This window comes from Scyliorhinus torazame, chromosome 13 (genome assembly GCF_047496885.1).
Source record: "Scyliorhinus torazame isolate Kashiwa2021f chromosome 13, sScyTor2.1, whole genome shotgun sequence".
Classification (NCBI taxonomy): domain Eukaryota; kingdom Metazoa; phylum Chordata; class Chondrichthyes; order Carcharhiniformes; family Scyliorhinidae; genus Scyliorhinus; species Scyliorhinus torazame.
The window spans coordinates 74,663,578-74,685,539 of record NC_092719.1 but is presented as its reverse complement, the minus strand read 5'-3'; the positions used below and the strand labels follow the sequence as shown (position 1 = coordinate 74,685,539).

Genomic DNA, 21,962 nt, shown 5'->3' with positions numbered 1-21,962 from the left:
TGGACCCTGATTCCCAGCTGCAGCCTTCAAAACCAGGCCAGAACTCGGGAGCAAAGCGGAGGGAGGGAGAGATCGAGGTGAGAGCAGGGGTGGTGGTTGTCATCAATAGGATTCAGGAGAAATCAAAGGTCAGGGGTTCCATCGATTGGAGAGGAGGGTCAGGGGAGATCGGAGGCTGGAGGTTGAAAATGCCAGTAGGACAGCTGAGCAGATACAGCAGCCTGGGGAGAGGATTGTGGAAGGGGCCGGAGAGATTGGGGGCAAGTGAGAAGATCTCAAAAGGGCTGGAGAGATTGGGAAATGAACGGAGAAGAACGTGAGGATCTACAGAGAATAGTGAGGGGAAAAGTGGAGAAGATTGTGGTGGAACCATTGGGAGGACATTGTGGGGGAAGGGGATGCAGATCACATGCTGTAAAGGACATTGTGAAGGCATTAGAGTGTGATGGGGGATGGGTGTGATCCAATTGTTAGAAGTGTTCACAGGTTTTCCTGTGGATCGGAGGGTGGGGGTGCGGAGAAACTCTCTTGTTCCTCTTGGTCCACAAGCAATGCTGGAAAATCACTTTCCTGTTCTGAGCAACAGTCTTCGCCTCTCTTAAGATTCAGGATTACTCTGGAAACCCGGCCAAGAGATAATAAACTGGAAAATAGATTTTTAAAATGTGTGTCACACAGCTTCATTAAACTATTCAAAAAAGCAATTCAACTCCTGCGAATGGATTAATCGCGTCTCGTCCCATTAAACTGGAAATGGGCAGATTTGAGGTGGGTCGCATTGAGTTTTGTGACATTTTTACTTCTCATCTGGCCCAAACTAACCAACCTTAGGATACTAAAATTCCACCCCCCACCATTGAGTCTACTTCTCTAATGAAAAGAAAGAAGAGGATTTACAGAGTGTTGTTCATGGCCTCAGGACATTCCAAAGCACTTGAAACCAATAAAGTTATTTTGAAATGCAATAATGTAATGTACCATTTATGTGTTATTATGACCAAAGCAAAAGTGTCATGACCTTGAATTGGTGCTTAACAAGTTATTAGCAAGGCTTTGGAAAGTATTTGTACCATTTTTACTGAGTTCGCTATTATTAGTGTGTAAATCATTCAGAACGTTTGTGGTGAGGAACAGATACCTGGCGAGCTGTGAATTGTCTGAAATCTTTCTGTTGTAACTCCGCCAATTTTCCTGAACTAAAAATATCCGCCTCATCCTCCACCTGTTCTTGCTCTTTTTCAACCATCTGATCAAAAATCGTTTCTGATAATTGAACTTCCACTTCATCTTCACTCTTTGATTTCTCCTCTTGTCTTAAACTGTGGCTTATCAACCACAGTAGACATCATTCCCACTTGCGATCCAGCTATATCATTACCCAAGATAAACTATATTCCTGGACAAGATAGTTTCTCTATTACTCCTACTACCACTTCACCACTCTTCACTGGACTTTCTAACCTTACCTTATATAATGGAAAGCTACTCCTCTCACCCTGAATTCCACATATTACCACTTTTCTGGCAACATTCTTCCCAAACTACATAATTCTTCATCTCTTACCATTAAAGATTGACTAGCTCCTGTATCTCTTACAATTGTGACTTCTTTACCTGCTCTTCCTTATACACATGAGTAAACCTTACCCACACAAGTAAGTTCTTTCAAGAGATCTGGCACCTTCTTATCAATCACCTCTTGATCAGGCTGTACAATCTTTTGCACCTCCTTCGCTTCACTTGGGCTTTCCTTTACCACTTTAACAAACCCCACTGTCTTATCCTGTTTTACCACATCCACTTTCCCACTGCTTTTCTTCAACCACCAACACTGTGACTTCACATGGCCTAGTTTATTACAGTGAAAACATTTGAAACTATTCATTTCTCTTCCACCCTCCTGGATCTCTTTTTAAATCTGAGGTACACTCTCTTTATTATCTCCCATCAGATCATCTTTACCTTTACCACTTGAGTATTTCCCATGTCCCCAGTTTCTATCCTTCACCGGCTGAAACTGATGTCGGAAACCAAGCCTTGATTTATGAACTAATTCATAATCATCTGTCATTTCTGCTGCTAACCTCACAGTTTTAACCCTCTTCCACATGAGTTCTCGCTACATCAGGAATTGAATTTTTAAACTCCTCCAAAATTATCATTTCTCTGAGAGCTTCAGACATTTGGTCTATTTTCAAAGCCCTTATTCACCTATCAGAATTACTCTGTTTGAGCCTTTCAAACTCCATGTATGTTTGACCAAATTCTTTCCTTGAATTTCTAAACCTTTGTCTGTAGGCTTCAGGCACAAATTCATATGCACCTCAGATGGATTTTTTCACCTCCTCATACGTCCCATATATCTCCTCCGGTAGTGATGCAAACACTTCACTGGCTCTACCTACCAGCTTTGTTTGAATCAGTAATACCCACATGTCCTGTGGCCATTTCATTTGTTTAGCTACCTTCTCAAATGAAAAAGGCTTCTACATCCTGCTCGTCAAACCTTGGCAATGCTTGGACATATTTAAATAGATCCCCACCAAACCTTCGACTTTGAATCTTTCTCACTATCCTCATCCCTATCATCCAACTGTACGTTTCCCTTTACATCTGCCAATTTTAACTGACTGTCATGTTTCATGGCCATTTTCTGAATTCCAAACTCTCCCTCTTTATCTTTTTCCCTGATCTGTATCTCCCTTTCTCTTTCTTTTTGTTCTGCTAGGGCTATTCTTTCTTTTCTCATTTCTTCGCTCGCCTTTTCTTTTTCCTCTCTCTCTCTCTTTCTTTTTCCACTCTCTCTCTCTTTCTCTTTCCACTCTCTCTCTTTCGTATTCAAGCTCTTTTAATTCTTTCTTATGTTCCATTTGTTTAATTTGCAACTGAATTTTTGCCATTTCCAATTAATTAAACTGTATCTCAGGCAACTTTAAATGTTTAACCACTGCCATAATTACCTCATCTTTTCGTATTTTGTTAGGTAATGTTAACTGCAATGTTTTTGCCAAATCTAACAGTCTGCTTTTAGTCTCTGTATGTAAGGTACTGCGTGTGACCATCTCCACCCCCCAAAAACCTCTGAGCCTCTGAAAGAGCCATTGTCCACAACACACTCCCCACTTAAACTAAAATACCACACCTGAAAAGCAACCACAATATGCTCACCCCTCACTGTCTTTAAGTCCACTAAGCCAATCCAATAGATAGACTTTTATCCCCCTCGGGCCCCCAATTGTTATGAGTCCGGGATTACAGAACCCCAAAGTGTTTCACGGAGTTCAACCGACCCACAACTTTTAATAGATTGTGGTGTGGGAAGCACACGGCGTACTCTCCAGGTGTGATACAGCAATTTTGGACAAATGGTTTTTAAAACAAAACAATGTTTATTCTATGAACTCAAGTTAACCTTTTAAAAACAAACATTGAATATCTTAACACCCATTACTTCAAAGCTAACCCCAAAAGACTACAACACTAAATAATCCTTCAAACTGTTTCTTTAAACATCCAAAAGACTTCAAACTTTCAAAAATAATAACACATTAGGTTACATTCAATATATTTATACTCTTTGGATTGTAGGCATCAACAGACCAGTTCTGTGTTTCTTCTCTCAGCAAATCACACAGAGCCTCCCAGCTGCCTTCTCAAACTGAAACCAAAAAGTAGAAGTGAGCTCAGCTCCCCCCACCTTCTGACATCACTTCAGTAATATGATCAGCTCCATTTCTGAAAGGTACATTGCTTAAACATCCATTTCTTAAAGGTACTCTCACATGACAGTAAGGATACCAGAACTATACATAGTACTCCAGGTGTGATCTCACCACTACCCTGTGCAGTTGTAGTAAGACAGCCTCCACGTTTAAACTCCATCCCTCTTGCAATAAAGTCCAAGATTCCTTTTGTCTTCCTAATTACTTACTGTAACTGCATGCTAACTTCTTGTGGTTCCTGTACAACTACACCCAGATCCCTCTGTACTGCAGAATTCTGCAGTCTATCTCTATTTAAATAATATTCTGCTTTTCTATTCTTCCTGCCAAAGTAAACAATCTCATACATTCCTTTATTAAATTGCATCTGCCAAATATTTGCCTGCTCACTTAACCTATCTGTAATTCTTTTTGAGGACTCGTCGTATCCTCCTCAACTAGCTTGCCTACCTATCTTTATATCATCAGCAAATTTGGATACAATACAGTCAGTCCCTGCCTCCAAATCAATAATATGGATTGTAAATAATTGTGGTCCCAACACTGATCCCAGTGGCACTCCACTAGTTATAGTTTGGCAATCTGAAAAATTTCCCATTTATCCCGACCCTCTCTTTTCTGTTAGTTAGCCAGTCACCCATCCTTGCTGATATGTTGGGGCTGAGATGTTGCTCAGCCCCAACATCATGACCTCTTATCATGTGCAGTAATCTTTTATGCCACGTCTTATCGAACACCTTATGAATATCCAAATGCATTACATTTACTGGTTCCCCTTTATCCACACAACTTGTTACATTGTCAAGGAACACCAAAAATTTGTCAAACATGATTTCGCTTTCACAATACCATGTTGACTCTGCCTGATTATATTATGATTTGCGAAATGTCCTGCTATTACTTCCTTAATAATGCATTCTAGCATTTCCCAATGACAGATGACAGATTAATTGGCCTATAGTTTCCTGCTTCCCTTGTTTCTTGAATAATGGTGTCATCAAAGATTATAAACAATGTATCTATTATTTTTAAATTGCAGAGAGGAACATTTCCCTTTTATAATTATCACACATCACATTCCACAGAATTACAGTCCTTATAGCAAAGGTCCACAGTTGCTCCCGGATTTAATGGGTTCCTGTATCCTCACTTCACTGAGTAGTAACTTCGAGCGACCATCTCCAAGCATTTCCTCAGCTTTCTAAAAGTTTTTCTAAGTCCACCACCAGCAGTAAAACCTGTTCCAGTGATTCTTCTTCCCACGTGCCACGACAGGAATCATCTCTTCGACTCAGGACTATCTCCAACCCACATCTAGCTTTGATAGTTCACAAAGATCAAAGGGCCTCTTCCCTCTGCTGACCAGACAAATCTGTTGTCTGTCAGAGATCCAAAGAACTGTAGAGAAGACTGTAACCTGATCTCAAAAATGATTTTCTCTGCCCTCTTCCCCATGGAAACATGAAGCAGATTAGCTTTGCAGCCTGATAAAAATGCTAATGAGCTATTCTTGATCCCAATTCTCTTTTATCTTAGAAGTAAATGGACAATTTACAACTGGGGTAACAACCTTGTACAATCAACACCTTTCAGGGACATTTGGAGACTCAGAATCTACTCAATATAAATTCAGAGTCTGCTGCCACTGTTTCCAAGCATAAATATCTTGCTTCTGTTTCTCAGTAAAACCACCCAGGCTTACTGTCAGGCAGACATAGCCACTTCCATTTATGTTAAATTTAAAGATGTAGTTCCAAAACTTAATAATCTTATAAACCTCATAATAATCTTAGAAAAAGATCCTGCCTTGCAAAATACAAAATGCAAACGAGTGATTTCCCAACAGTGTAAGGTTGCGAGCACTCGACATCGCCAAAGTCTAAAAAGCCTTTATTCACTGTAGTCACAATTTTGCCATTTGTTACTCTTCTCATTTTCTTGTGCCATTCTCCCCACGTTCCTTTTCATTTTGCTACACATTTAGTTTCATAACAATTGCTGAGGTATGTCACTTATTAAATAAACTCTCACTCCTGAACCTTGAATGGGGTGAGGGCAGTGGACAAAAGCACCGGAAGATGAATGTTCACTCCCAAATTACCACAGATTAATGCACAATTAGCAACGGTGTTAGCTCCGACGATGATATTTGTTTTATCCCTGATGTGTGAGAGTAAATTATAATTTACTGTTAATAGTTCATGCAGTAAAGCCCAGTTGACATGAATGAACAATGATCAATGTTTGTCTGCCTGTTGTACTCTTTTTCCAGGTTGGGATATGCGGACGCACTGGCAGTGGAAAATCTTCCCTGTCGCTGGCTTTTTTCAGGATGGTGGATATATTTGAAGGTCAGTCTTGCCATAGATCATGCAGTCTGTCATGAAAATGTTTGGTGAACATCATATTTCACTGGTGCAAAAAAGCAGGATATTATCTCAGGCACTGATTTACGGCTTATTTTCCACAGGTGGGAGCCACTTGGTTATCTTGATTTACGGTTAAACAGCTTATTTTTGTTACTGGCTGGCTCCAGGTTAAATTCCCAATCGAAGGACGTAAGGATTTAATCAATCTGTAAACGTGATTTATCTAACTGGGAAGAAAAGAAAATGGCTTAAGGAACAATGAATTTCAGAAGGGGACAGCACTATTTGTGAAGAACATAACCTGTTGTACTTTTTGCTTACAATGTTTTATATTCATATAATAGGTAAAATCGTCATTGATGGAATAGACATCTGCAAGCTCCCTCTTCATACTCTTCGCTCCAGACTTTCCATTATTTTACAAGACCCTGTACTTTTTAGTGGATCCATTCGGTAAGCAAGCACTTAGAGCAGCAGTGCTGACTCCGCGACCATTAGTATTCTTTGTTTTGTCTTGGAAGGCAGCCCAGATTATGCCATAAATAGCAATGGCACGTCTGCTTGGCTGCGATATGCCAGACTGAACATTACAGTTGAATTAAGCATGGAATCTCATTGTGATGAAAGTCTGGAAGTGTTAAACGTTTAAGAAGTTGAGGAGAAAGCAAGAAAGCTGTCTGTGGAACTGAGTGCACTTTTACTTCCTTGGCTGTTTCCTAGTGTTTCACAAGACTAAGATCCTCCGCCTAATCAAAGTCATCTTTTCTGTTGGAGCCTTACTATCAGAGGTCTTGCAATCTCTGTCACACTGACCATGTCCTCGAGCCATGGCTATTAATTAAGTACAAGTCTGATGGAGATTTGGCAGTGGAAATAAAGTCAGTTCTCTCACTGGTAAGACACAGCAAAAGAAAATAAACTTTGAACTAACTTTTCTCAAAATTTCTTGAAGTATTAATAGTTAATATGGATGCTCCCTTTTCTTAGGTCAAAAGCTTATCAAATCATTTTGAATAGAATAGGTATGGAGGACAAAAACAATCGATGTTATGTTATAGCCATTGACTGCTGAGTTGCTTGATCAGCAGGCCATGCATCTATCGTAGAATCATAGAATCCCTACAGTGCAGATGCAGGCCATTTGGCCAATTGGGTCTGCACCGATCCTCCAAAAGAGCACCTCACACAGGCCCACTTCCCCGCCTTATACTTGTATCCCAACCTAACCTTTGGACACAAAGGGGCAATATAACATGGCCAATCCACCTAACCGGCACACCTTTGGACTTTGGGAGGAATCACAGAACTCCTACACTGCAGAAGGAAGCCATTCAGCCATCCAATCTGCACTGACCCTCTGAAAGAAAACCCTACCCAGTCTGACGTCCCCGCCCTGTCCACGTAACCCCGTGCAACTTGCACACAAAGGGCAATTTAGCATGGCCAATCCACCTAACCTGCACTTCCTTAGACTGTGGGAGGAAACCGGAGAACCAGGAGGAAACCCATGTAGACACGGTACAAACTACACACAGTCACCCAAGGTCAGCATCGAACCCGGGTCTCTGATTCTGTGAGACAGCAATGCTAACCACTGTGCCACCGTGCTGCCCTGTCATGTAATTCTCAATGAAATGTCTGCACCTTTATCCCATTTTAAAGGATGTTCTTCTTGCAACAGATAATTGCACAGATTCATTGCATTGATGAGGTGGGGGCAACAGATGAATTTAGACAAGTCCACAGGTCAACACAGGTGGAGAAGGTAGTCAAGAAAGCATACGGCATGCTTGCCTTCATTGGCCGGGGCATTGAGTATAAAAATTGGCAAGTCATGTTGCAACTATATAGAACCTTATTTAGGCCACACTTGGAGTATAGTGTTTAATTCCGGTTGCCACACTACCAGAAGAATGTGGAGGTGTTAGAGAGGGTTCAGAAGAGGTTTACCAGGATGTTAACCTGGTATGGAGGGCATTAGCTGAGGAGAGGTTGAATAAACTTGGTTTGTTCTCACTGGAACAAGGGAGGTTGAGGGGCGACCTGATAGAGGTCTACAAAATTATGAGGGGCATAGACAGAGTGGATAGTCAGGGACTTTTTCCCAGGGTAGAGGGGTCAATTACTAGGGGACAGAGGTTTAAGGTGCGAGGGGCAAGGTTTAGAGGAGATGTACGAGGCAACTTTTTTACACAGAGGGAAGTGGGTGCCTGGAACTCGCTGCCGGAGGAGCTGGTGGAAGCAGGGACGATAGTGACGTTTAAGGGGCATCTTGACAAATACATGAATAGGATGGGAATAGAGTGATACGGACCCCGGAAGTGTAGAAGATTTTATTGTAGACGGGCAGCATGGTCGGCGCAGGCTTGGAGGGCCGAAGGGCCTGTTCTTGTGCAGTACTTTTCTTTGTTTTTGTTCTTTGTTTACAGAGCTCTCTCCACTACCCATAACCCCCGAGGCCTCTGGCCGTGCGGCTGAAGGCAATCGCTAATCGGGAATTGGCTATTCTTGTTAAGAGGGCACTTCACACTTTCCAAGTGTATTCCTTTGGGTTGACGGGCTATGTTGCATGTGGGAGTCATTGCCTAGCATCCCAACTTTGATGCCTGGACAATATGTTTGAACACTGCGGCAGGCAATACCACACACATAACAGCCAACATCTGAGTACCAAGTGGATGGGACACAGCTCCGGGGACATGTTCACGGCCAGAGGGTGGGTGGGTGTCATGGGGAGGGGAGATGCCTGAAGAGAAGGGCCAAGAGTTCGGAGGTCGGCCCGCATGATAGAGGCATCATACTGGGTGTGCATAAGGGTGTTTATTGCGTGTAACAATTCCCCACTCTCCCGATGGTGTTGCCTCTGAGGTGGTCTCCTGGGAGGCAGGAGAGGGTGCCACCTGGGATGGGCCGTGCTGTCGGCTGGAAGACATGCGTGAAAATGGATATGTGGTCAGTGGGAGGGATGGGTCAGTCAGTAAGGCAATAACAACTCACATTTGACAGGTCCCCCGGGCGGAGCCTGGTGGGGGTTCTCATCTCTCTGGCATCCGCCAGCTTCGACGTGGGTGACAGATCTGTCCTCGGCCACAGCTCCAGGTCATGCTCTTCAAAGGAGGTGAGGATTCTTAAGTCTGGCATGCCACTGCCAGTCTGAGTCTTCTCCTGATGATTATGGGAGAGTTTTTCCTGAGGAGATGCAGAGGGGGCATTGCTAGCCACGCTGCGGTTCACAGTGGTGGGAGGCGGAGGTGTGAAAGCAGGGTGGGGGGGGGTTGAAGGGGAGGGGCTGGAGGGAGGGTTGGGGGTCAGACGAGTCTACTCACTCGTGCTGCCCAGTGTAGGTTGTTGAGCTTTATTCGGCACTGGAGGCCAGTCCTCCTGGTCACACTCCCCAAGCTCACTGCCACCTTGTCCCAGGCAGCACTGACTGCCTTGTGGCGGACTCTCTGTGACCCTCGGGGGAACAGGACATCTCTCCTGGCCTCCACTGCATCTAGAAGCCTCCATAGGTCAGTGTCCCTGAATCTTGGGGCTGGTCTCCTTGGCGCCATTGTTGCGAGCTGGCTGGAGTTGGCTGAGCAAGTGCAGCTTAAGTCTGCCCGACCTTGTGAGCGGGAGCCTTCATTTGTGACGAGAAGCCCATGAGGCCTTATTAAGTGGACCAATTAACATTGAATAGCTTTGCCAGCCTCGCTGGGCCGAGTGTCGGGAAGCTTCCGGCAATTCCCACTCACTACCACATTCAGGAGAATCACGCCCGAAGTGTTCGCGCCAGTGGGGAAATCGGAGTTAGCCCATGTGATTCTCGCCAGATTCCCGATTCCCCATGTGTGTGACTCTTTGTGTTTGGGATTCACATGTCCTCCTTGATGAGCTGGAGCAGCTTTTAAATGCTCCCTCAGCACAGGCTATCCTTCCAGCCAAGAGGATGGCTGCAAGAAGAGCTTCGCCCAAGATTCCTGGATGCCGACATCAACAGAATCCTAGACATTTGGAGGTGAGGAGGGACATCCTATTCCCCAGGGTGAGCAGAAGACACCAAGCACCATGTCCTAAGCCTGGGTTGAGTTGGCAGAGTTTTGGCAGCATGACCAAGGAGGACCAGGCTGCACTGCCGCAAGTAGATTAATGATTCCTTCAAGCTGCCATAGTGAATACTCACTTGTATGCCTTGCACCATTCTTGTCCCTAACCTCTGGCTTGTGACCCTAAACCCTTGCAACACTCTGACACACTACCGACCAGCTTACCCCACAAAAGCCACCCCTCCCAGGAATTCCCAGCACAATACATCCCCTCTGTGGCTAGGCACCTTGCCCATACATGCCACCTACTATAATCCCCCACAAAACTGTCTTGCTGGCGCCTCACATTGTAATTTTCATGTCCCCTAGGATGGACATAACAAGAAGGAGGGCGGGGCATGCCCAAGATATGCAACCTCATCCCCTTTGAGGAGAAGGCAATGGAACTCAAGGGGGAGGCCGAGGAGCGAGCAGTGGCAGACTTTGATGTCGGCCTGTGCAGAAGAAGTGAGAGACCACTGCAACTTTATCCAGATGTCCTATCTCATGTGAACTTCTCATCTCCCACAGCCCTGTCATTTCCAAAGGCTGACCCCATATCCTTTGACTTCCAGGATCTCCACCAGATCCCGTCCAAACCCTCAGATCACCCAGAGCAGGCCTCCGGGGAGGACACCAACTTCTCAGCACTGCTTTCACCAGCATCTTCCACCAGCGCAGAGACACTCACCTCAGTGGGACATGTTAACGGACAGGCGTCTGGAGTTTTTTGTGGTGAGCTCCATGAACCTGCTGTATTCCACCAGATGGAGGCAGGAACCTCCAAGGGAGTGGCCAGTGGGAGGCCTGCCTTTGAGGGGGAGAGCTGATTGGTGGTGATTTAACCTGAGGGTCACCACTCCTCAGGCGAATTGCAGGGTTGAGAAGGTGGAGGCTTCATGAATAACCTCAGCCAATGGTAGAATTCAAATGAATGGGGATGAGCTTTGCATGTTCTCGTTGGTGTGGGGCAGGCCAGGAGGCTCGAAAAAGGTTTGGCGCCCAATACGAATCCCGTTTATGGGCCAAGACCCCACTCAGCAGGCCATCAAGATTCCCTCTGCTGGCGGGAAGCCCCGGAGGATCCCGGCCTTGGTGTTGAAACAGGGCTGCAATACTGGGAAAGACATTTAAAAAGAAAGTATACAAAAAATTAAAATGTGATTACAGTGACATTTTACCAACCTTTATTTTTTGTTTCCAGCTTTAACTTGGACCCGGAGTGCGAGTGCACTGATGACCGACTCTGGGAGGCATTAGAAATAGCTCAACTAAAGAATATGGTTAAAGCGCTGCCAGGAGGATTAAGTACGTCTGCACAATTCTATAAAACTCTTCGTAAGACGCCGGAATTAAAATTGTCAAGGATGAGGTTTGATGTTTTGATGCTGATTCTCACGGTACAGGCCCCTGGCATTGTTCAGCTTGCTCCACCGAGTATCTCATAAAGCAGCCCTGCTATATTCTGACTGCTGAGGGGTAACTCTCACTCAACCGTCTCTCACCATTAAACATCAAATTATATACGTATGATCCGGGAAATAGTCTTGGCGAAGTAGGCTTTTTCCTTCACTTGCCCATTGTTTTCACAGGACATAAATTCTCCCTGTTGGAGCGATAGGTTTTTGAGGCCACAGAGTGCCCCTTCACTGACTTTGCTGCTTCATTTTAACCCTTTGCTATCATGGAACCAAAGTAAAGGCTTAATCATCAAAGATACCAACAAGTAACCTGGATGATATTTTTCTTAGGATTTTTAGCAAGTGATGTTTCTCTCTTTCTCTCTCATGCTCCTTCTTAGTGAAAGGTTAAAATGAATAACAAACTTATGTAATCATTATTGTATACTAATATGTTTAATGTTATTTTCATTCACGCAGAATAAGTTAAGGTCTGTTCGTAACAACAACATGTTGCATTTATATAGCACCTTTTATGTAGTAAAACATCCCAAGGTGCTTCACTGGAACACTGCCAGATGGAAATGGTCATCAAGCCAAAGAAGAAGCATAAGGGACAGTTGGGAATGTGAATTTTAAACAGTATTTTAAAGTAGAGACGGACGTGTGGAGAGGAGAAGAGATTCGGGGAGGGAATTCCTGACCTTTGGATTCTGCACATTGTGCTAATGAACTCCACATGCAAAGTAGAAAAAATCTGAGCGTCAGGTTCAGAAGAGGCATTGGCCGACAGCTCAGAACTGCTCCTAATTTAGCAGTAATTGCTGGCGTCACACTCTGCAGGCTGAATTCTTGCCACCCTGGCGGATAAAGGGAGTTGAGATTGTTTTCGGGTCTGGTGGAAAGCAGATTGATGTTAAAGATTTCCGAGAGATTGAAACCCTTCATTGACACAAAGGCAGTTTGCCTGTCCAATTGGGGCCAGTGGAACTCTTGAACAGAGGCAGGTCAGATGAAGTGTGAAGTGATTTAGACACCCCCACAGCAGCCATCTCTGAGTCTGCTGGTTGCGCGAATGGAGAAATCTGCTGATTGTGCCTTCCACAGAACTGGAGGTATGATATGGGGAGGCAGAGGCCTGCACCCGGGCCAGGGCTCCCTCTCATCCCCCCAACATCAATGCCAATCTGGATCTAGTTTTGGAGGCTGAGGGAGAGGAGGGTTGCCCTCTCCCCGGCAGGAAGGAGGCCGCCACATGATATGGAGCACTAAGTGGGTCACTGTGTGTCTTCTCACTGTCTGTGTCTATGATTTTCCTCAACTTGAACTGTAAGAAGAATGACACATTAAGCCTGAGGTCTGGGCCTCCTTTTATAGCTGCCTTGACAGGAAGTATGGTACGAGGTAACGGGGGCCCTCTGCAGTGAGGGCAAGGGCTCTGGACAGATGTGATTTCTTCATTTAGCAAATGAGATACTCCAGGCTGCATCTTCCAAGCACATTTAATATAGGGAGCTCAGGTTGTCTACCATGCCATGCCCTCAAACCTGGGTCAGAGTGGCTCAGTTGAAACATTCTATGAGATTCATGGCATCCCCTTGTGTCCCTCTTACAAAGAACTGTGCTGAGCCACCTGATTGTGCAGTGTTGATATCCTTTCAGCATCATCTCCCTCAAACTCCACCTCCTCCTCTCTCACGTCCTGCTCACCCACCCCCCTCCCCCTCCCCCCACCCCGATGAGCTCTCTCCTTCAAGGGCCTTAATTTCCTCAAGATCCACACCTTTCTGGAGGACCATGTTAAGAAGAGCATAGCACCCAAGGTCCTGGCAGGAAGGTTCTGTATGGCGCCATCTGCCAGATTCAAGCACTGGAATTTCATCTTCAGAAACCCAATGCTGCTGAATGGTAGGCCTGCTCAGCAGGTGGCATTGGTTGTATATCCACTGTGCCTCTGTCTAGGGTTCTCATCGAGGGTTGAGTAGCCATCTCAAGGAATTCCTCTTGTCCCCTAGCATCCATCCGAGGACATTGGTGATTGGACTGAAGGCTTGAAACAGCCTGGACTGGTGGAGGATCAAGGAGTCATGGCAACTGCCAGGAAAGCAGGCTCACACATGGAGAAAGCTCTTTTTGTGGACGCAGCCCAAGTTAGACGTTGAGAGGATGGAATCCCTCCATAATGGACCTAACTGACCAGTCACCCGGTATCTTGATGGCCACTTGGGTGCAGTCGATAATGCCCTGAACGTGAGAAATCCAGCAACAGCAGCAAAACCCAATGCCCTCTGTCCCTACAAGGCCACGCCATTTGCGAAATGAATGTACTGTCCAACCCTAGAAAGGGGGTTAGCAGTGAACAATGAGATGCAGTGGTGGGCAATTGCTTGCAAGATGCCACCAAGGTGTACAGCTAATCCAGGGAATGAGCTAGGAGGTTCACGCTGACCGTGACGGCTACTGGCGGAGATTCATGATCAGTGCTATGGAAGTCTTCAGGGACAACGCCACAGATGGTTGTGACAATCTGCCTGATGAGTCACAGTCACCACGAGCACTGGGTATCAGTCAGCTCCATGTAGCTCCGTCTTTAGTGTTAGATCCTGTGTTGAGGGTTAGGCCTCCACTCCTGGCCCTCTTTGCTCTGCCCTTTCTGCAGAGGGTGTTGCCCCCTCATTGCCACTGGGCTGAAAATCTGACAGTCGGGCCTCCATTGCTGACTGGAGTCCTCCTTTTGGACAGATAATCACACAATTTGATTGTTAGCTATGCCTCCTGCTTTTCCACCCCATGGTATTTTCAGACCCCACCCTCCCCAATCCTTGACCATTGTTCCTGTCCTTATGGAGGCTGAAAGATTCAGCCCTCAAACTTCATATGGCTTGCTTGAAAATTGGAAAATATGCTGCAATGAAGCAGTAGAGGGCACTATTCTGATTTTGGGGATGACATGTTGTTTGGCCAATGCAAAGCAGATTTTACTCTGCACATCATAATGTCATACTTGGTCTGAAAGTACTTGTTTCTGACATTGAGTGCTTGATACGGATTATGTTCCTTGTTCCAATAGTAACATCTTATTTTTAAACTAAGAAATAGTGACTTGGCTGACACATATAAGATCCTGAGGGATCTTGACAGGGTGGATGTGGAGAGGATGTCTCCTCTTGTGGAATAATCTAAAACTAGGGGTCTAGAACCCAGAGATGAGGATAAATCTGTTCACTCAGAGGGTCATGGGTCTTTGGAGCTCTCTTCCTCAAAAGTCAGTGGAAGCCGAGCCTACATAGAATCCCTGCAGTGCAGAAGGAGGCCATTCGGCCCATCAAGTGTGCACCGATCCTCTGAAAGAGCACCAGGTCCACTCCTCAGCCTGTCCCCATAACCCCACGCATTGATCATGGCCAATCCGCCTAACCTCCACATCTTTGGACTGTGGACTGTGGGAGGAAAGCGGAGCACCCGGAGGAAACCCACGCAGACACTGGGAGAATGTGCAAACGCCACACGGACAGTCACCCAGGACCGGGATCGAACCATGGCGCCCATGAGCAGAGCTAGATAAATGCTGGATCAGCAAGGGGCTGATAGGTTGTCAAGGGTAGGCGGCAATGTGGAGTTGAGATTGTGTACAGATCAGTAATAATCTTATTGAATGGCAGAGCAGGCTCAAAGGACTGAGTGGCCTATTCCTGCTCCGAATTCTTCTGTTGATATCTGTTTTTACTCATATATGACTCACACTGCTATCCTATGTGCGATATTGCATATTACTGTACTACATACTATAGGCTCTGTTATCTCACTGAAATGACTATTCTTCATGTGTGAATCTCATGCCCTTAATGTGAAATTTGCACCTTTGGAATCAGCAATCTGTTGCATCATGCCTGATTTTCCATATCATTGAGTAGACCCATTCCTTAGTCTGCCAATTTTACACTTTTCGATAGCTAGAAAATGAGTAATAAACTGAATCAACAAAGATAACGGGCGGAATTCTCTGTAGCCCGATGCCGAAATCGGGTTTGGCGATCGGGTGGAGAATGGCTTCCAGCACCTGATTGGGGCCAGGTGCCGGTTTGATGCTGATTCGCGACTCTCCGCCCCCCTCCAAATCGGCGTCATCGGGACGCGGATTGCACGCAGACAAAAGACCGTTGGCGAATCTTCAGCCAGCCCACCCGCGATGCTCCACCCCCGATGGGCCGAGTTCCCAACGTTGGGGCTTCATGTGGTCCCAGCAGCCGGGAACCTGGCTTTGTGGCTGCGGAAAGTGTCCAATGCCACCAGACGCATCCAGGATCCGTGCCGCTAGCCGGGGAGGCTTCTGCTCGGGCTGGGGGAACTGGTGGGGGGCGGCCAGGGGGTGAGCTGTGCGGTCGGGATGGGCGGGTTAGGGTCCCAAAACGACTAACGCCATTTTTTCCGGCGCAACCGGTGCAGGCCATCAGCCCTGCACAAGTGCGGCGCGGGACCCGCTAATTCTCCGGCCGCTTTCTGTGCGATGCGCGGGTAGTTCATGTGCCGCTGGTACTAGCCCCTCACCGGTATTGGAATCGTTTAGCGGTTCACGCCAATTTTTCTGGCGTGAACCACCCACGGATTCTCCGTTGGCGCCGGCATTTAGCCGCTGGAATGGATAATTCCACCCAAAATGTATGTGAGAAAGTGAGATTCTATTTGGCAATAATGAGAAAGGGCAGCGAAAGTAGATTCAATTGTAATATTCAAGAGAGAATTGAATCAATAGGACTATGGGGTAAGAGCTGAATGGTGGGATTGATTGACAAAGGCACGATGGACTCAATGACACCCATCTGTGCTGTATCATTCTTTATTCCCATGATTCTTTATTATTCAATAAGGATAACAATATATTGTCCCGGATCACAGAAACAATACAACTTTACGTACTGTCCTGGATCACAGAAACAATACAACTTTACGTACTGTATAGACCTGAGCACAGAATCTAGGCAGAGACTCCAGTGAAGTACTGAGGGGAGTGCTGTGCTGCCAGAGTTGTATCGTCCAGGTTACATTTTAAATGAGGTCCACTCTGCCTGTTCAAGTGAACATAGAAGATCCCATGGCCTCCAGCAATGGAACTCTCCCAGCGTCCTGGCCAATATTAATCCAATTGTGCATTTATCTCATTCTATGGTTGTCTGATGCATTGGCCCATATGCCAGTGACCACAATTCAAAAGTCATTCATTTTTGACACTGAGTAGTCACAATTGGTCAGCTGTGTAAATACAAGCTATTCCTTACCATGGGAAGCCTTTCAAAACAGAGTAAATTGCCGACACTATCATTTGTGTATTAGCAACCAATGAACGGCCAACAAGTTATGGAGTTTGAATACGCCTTTTTGCAGATGCCATGGTAACTGAAGGTGGAGAAAACTTCAGCGTTGGACAGAGACAGCTCTTCAGTTTAGCCCGAGCCTTTGTACGGAAGAGCAGCATTTTGATCATGGATGAGGCTACAGCTTCCATTGACATGGCCACAGTAAGTTCAGCTAGACCAGCATTTTACTCTCAGACAGTACAAGACATAGCTTCTGCGTGAAGTCTCAAAAGTCCACAAATTATGGCCGCAATTCTCCTGCCATTGGGGTTCTCTTTTCCCACGGGCAGAGCACCACCACCCATGGGTTTCCCGGAAGCGTCGGCTGGCTTCAATGGGAAATCCCATTGACAAGTAGCAGGAAGAGAGAATCCCGCTGCCAGCAAATGGCGCGCAGCCAAGAAACACGGTGACCGGAGAATCCCGCCCTCCATATTTTGTTGTTTTCTCTGTATTTAAAAGAGAAGGAAAATGTTGGAGAGTGGAATTGTTTAAAGTATTCCGCTTTCCTTAGATGTGTTCTCCTTTTAAATGTCTTATTGCACATATCGACATAATGTTCCTATGCAACCTACAGAGAAAGGGTTGGGCCACAGCTCCAAACCAATGTAAGAGTTGGCCTACACCAGGGAACTATACCAAGGAATGGATAGCTTGCATTGTGGAAACCAGCCAACAGCAAGATTCACCTGGGGCCGCCTGGCTCCGATCTGTTTTTGCTTTTTGTAAACGGACCTGCACTCGAGAGCAATTCCTGGAATTGCAATCACTGGAAAAACCTAACAGTGGTGAAGACCCAACTCCAGTCTTCCAATGCCACCAGAAAACTCATGTTTCTTTGAAAGAAAAATTTCTGTACAACTTTACAGTTAGGCTAAGTTTGGGCAGTTCTCAACTAATTCTTTGTAATTGCTAACTCTGTCCTTCTTTTCCAGGAGAGCATTTTGCAGAAAGTAGTAATGACTGCCTTTGCTAATTGTACCGTGGTGACGATCGCAGTAAGTACAAGTGATGATGTTGAGTATTGGTGTTATTGTAATTTATATTCATCTTCATATTTTTATTTCGCATTAATGAAAGATTGACTGTTGCTGCTTTTTGAATATTTTTGGAAATTTGAAGTTTACAGTTTTGTTCTTTAGCATTCATGGAATCATAGAATCACTACAGTGCAGAAGGAGGCCATTCGGCCCATCGAGTCTACATTGTCTCTCTGAAAGAGAACCCTACCTAAGCCACTTCCCCGGCCAATCCATAATCCCACCTAACCTTTTGGACACTAAGGGTCAATTTATCATGGCCAATCCACTGAACCTGCACATCTTTGGCATGTGGGAGGAAACTGGAGCACTCTGAGGAAACTCACGCAGACACTAGGAGAAATGCAAACTTCACATAGTCACCCAAGGCCCGAATTGGACCCGGGTCCCTGGCACTGTGAGGCAGCAGTGCTAATCACTGTGCCGACACTTATTAATCTGTGCTAATCACCGACACTTATTAATCTGTTCCAGAGCCACCACTAACTCCCCCTATAGAGCTGACCTGCCAGCATACATACTGCCTTCTCCCCTACTCATAAACAGCCTCCCTCGCCCTTCCCAGCTGACGTACCTCTTTCCCCATGGACAATAGGTCAAACCTCCGCTGCAACTCCCTCCTCTTTGCTAGGAAATTCGGGTCCAGGTCTTCTGCGTACCTCCCATCCACCTCCAAAGTCTCCTCCATCAATCGTCAGCGTTCCTCCCTCTCCTCCCTTATCCATCTTAGCCTTAATCGAGATCACTGTCCCCCGCACCACTGTCGTGTTAGGTACACTGGTCTAACACTGGCTGCAACTGGATGCAGCTTAGATAAAAAAGATACTCCAGACCTTGCAGTTAGTTCAATCAGGTTTATTGAACTAATAGCACAGTTAGCACAGTTCTCTGTGAGTTCGACTTTCTGCTAACCTAAGTGTGATTACTCTGTCTGACTGAACCAGACTAGCTCTTAGCCACGTGGTGGAGGTGTGTGATTGTAACAACACCCTTGACTGACTCTCTAGATGTTCATCAGTGGAAAGAGGTGGAGTGTGAGTGCCTCGTGCCTTTTATAGTCAGATCCCACCCCTGAGTGTCCTGCCTGCTTATTGGTCATGTCCTGTTCTCTGTGTCCATTAACTGCTTGCCTGTATATCGTTATGTGTGTGTCTGCATATCATGACATCTCCCCCTTTTTTTAATGTTTGGATGACACATGTGAACGTTTTTACAAGAATAGGCCACTATTAACAAATATACATGCAGTGGATGTGAACATATGTACATGTGAAAACAGCTGTCTAATGCGAGAACACAGAACATAGCAAACAGAACAAATGTTCATCAGTCCAGTCTCTGTGGCTTGCGTCTGATCCTGGTCGACCGCTGGAGAGGTGGTGGTGGGGACGACAGCGCCTTGATGGGCGGGATTGAAGACTGACTGGTGGCCTCGTGAGTCGAGGTATCAGGAGGTGGCAAAACAACAGAAGGAAACGGAGAAGAATGTGGTTGCGGGCAGGCAACTTTGCGCAGTGCCCGTCTGTTTCGTCGCACAACAGAACCATCAGCCAGACGCACAACATACGAGCGGGGGGGCAGCCTGTCGAACAACGACAGCTGGAGCTGACCAGCCTCCATCAGGGATCTTGACCTGAACAGTGTCTGACGGGGATAACACTGGCAAATCGGGGGCATGAGCATCATAGCCCTGTTTTGGCCGGTCTCGGATTTGCTGCACCTTTTGCAGCACCAGGAGGTGATCCAGGTTGGGCACGTGTATGGCTGGAAATGCCGTTCGCAGGCTCTGTTCATCAGGAGTTGAGCCGGTGACATGCCAGTGGACAGTGGGGTCGCCCTGTACGCAAGCAGCACAAGGTGAATGTCAGACGCAGAATCCGCGGCCTTGCAGATGAGCTGCTTCACTATGTGCACCCCTTTCTCAACTTTTCCGTTTGACTGCAGATAGTGTGGGCTTGAAGTTACGTGTTTGAACTCATACGACTGGGCAAACAGAGACCATTCATGGCTGCAGAAGCACGGGCCATTGTCGCTCATGACAGTGAGTGGGATACCATGCCTGGAGAACATCTCCTTACAGGCCTTGATGACGGTCCGAGATGTGAGGTCTGAGAGCTTCACAGCTTCAGGTTAATTGGAAAAGTAATCAATGATTAACACGTAATCACGACCATTTGCATGAAAGAGGTCGATGCCAACCTTGGACCACGGAGAGGTTTTGATTTCATGCTGCTGAAGTGTCTCCTTACTCTGCGCTAGCTGGAAGCGTTGACAGGTCGCACAGTTAAGGACCATGTTCGCGATGTCCTGGCTGATCCCGGGCCAGCAGACTGCCTGCCTGGCTCTGCATCTGCACTTTTCCACACCCAGGTGGCCCTCATGGATTTGACGGAGCACCAAGCTCTGGAGACTGTGTGGAATTACAATCCAGTCCAGTTTGAGGAGGATACCATTAACCGCCATCAGGTCAGTCCTTTATATTGAAAAATTGAGGGCACTGCCCTTTTTGCCAGGTATTGCATAACACATTGCAAGAGGAGATCATTAGCTGTCTCCTCACGGATACGAATCACCTTCTCATCTGATGTCGGAGGGGGGTGCTAGCACACAGCTGCACCTGTGACTCAACCTGTGACTCAATTTGCCGGGTGACGTTCGGTGGTTCACTAGGCACGGTGATGGAGCGGGACAGTGTATCGGCAATGATGAACTCCTTGCCAGGCGCGTAGACCAGGTCAAAGTCGTACCTCCTGAGTTTGAGGAGGATGCGCTGCAGCCGAGGCGTCATGTCATTAAGGTTCTTGTGGATAATGTGGACCAGGGGCCTATGACCTGTCTCGACTGTGAATGTCGGCAGGCCGTACACATAGTCGGGAAACTTGAGAATGCCATTGAGAAGCCCCAGGCATGCCATCTCGATTTGTGCATACCTTTGTTCGGTGGGCGTCATTGCCCTTGATGCGTAGGCAACCGGTGCCCAGGATGAAGTGTCATCGCGTTGCAGCAGGACCGCACCGATGCCATCCTGGCTCGCATCTGTTGAGAACTTTGTTTCCCTGTCTGGGTCGAAAAATGCCAATACGGATGCAGTGGTGAGCTTGGCTTTCAGCTCCAACCGCTCTGCCTGATGGGCTGTCTTCCACTCGAAGGCAGTGGACTTCTTCACTAGGTTTCGTAGGGCCGTGGTGTGTGAGGCCATGTTTGGAATGAACTTACCCAGAAAATTGACCATGCCCAGGAAGCGCAATACCGCCTTCTTGTCTTTCGGGACCTTCATGGCTGCGATGGCCTTGACCTTGTCTGTGTCGGGGCACACGTCCTGCTGAGAGATCTGGTCACCTAGGAACTTGAGTGTCGGCATGCCAAAGCAACATTTGGCCCTGTTCAGCTTCAGGCCATTGGCATGGACACGGCGGAATACCTGCTGGAGACGGGAAACATGCTCGTCAGGGGTCGTGGACCATATGATGACGTCGTCCACGTACACACGAACCCCTTCGATGCCCTCCATCATCAGCTCCATGATGCGATGAAATAGCTCCGAGGCCGAGACGATGCCGAACAGCATATGGTTATAGCAGTACCTGCCAAACGGTGTGTTGAAGATGCAGAGCCTTCTGTTGGACTCATCCAGCTGGATTTGCCAGAATCCATTTGACGCATCAAACTTCGTGAAAAACCGTGCATGTGCCATCTCACTGGTGAGTTCCTCCCGCTTCAGGATGGGGTAGTGTTCACGCATTAAATTCTGGTTGAGATCCTTGGGATCAATGCAGATGCGCAGGTCTCCAGAGGGTTTTTTAACCACCACCATCGAGCTGACCCAGTTAGTCGGTTCGGTTACCCTGGAAATGATCCCCTGATGCTGCAGCTCCTTGAGCTGTTCCTTCAGGCACTCCTTCAGCGGAGCCGGGACCCGGCGTGGTGCATGGACCACTGGCTTGGCATCAGGTCACAGTAGGATGTTGTACCAATATGGCAAAGTGCCCATCCCATCAAACACATCTGGA

General features: G+C 46.6%; 1 protein-coding gene across 3 annotated transcripts in view; it reads left to right on the top strand.

Moving 5' to 3' along the window:
- The window catches only part of LOC140388118 (ATP-binding cassette sub-family C member 9-like), a 299,102-nt gene that overhangs the window by 265,157 nt on the left and 11,983 nt on the right, over positions 1-21,962 (top strand). For all 3 annotated transcript variants that reach the window (XM_072471781.1, XM_072471779.1, XM_072471780.1), the window contains 5 exons: positions 5,995-6,073; positions 6,436-6,544; positions 11,363-11,466; positions 16,941-17,074; positions 17,848-17,910. In XM_072471781.1, the coding sequence (XP_072327882.1) occupies positions 5,995-6,073; positions 6,436-6,544; positions 11,363-11,466; positions 16,941-17,074; positions 17,848-17,910 (489 nt within the window). The remainder of the gene's footprint in view (positions 1-5,994; positions 6,074-6,435; positions 6,545-11,362; positions 11,467-16,940; positions 17,075-17,847; positions 17,911-21,962) is intronic.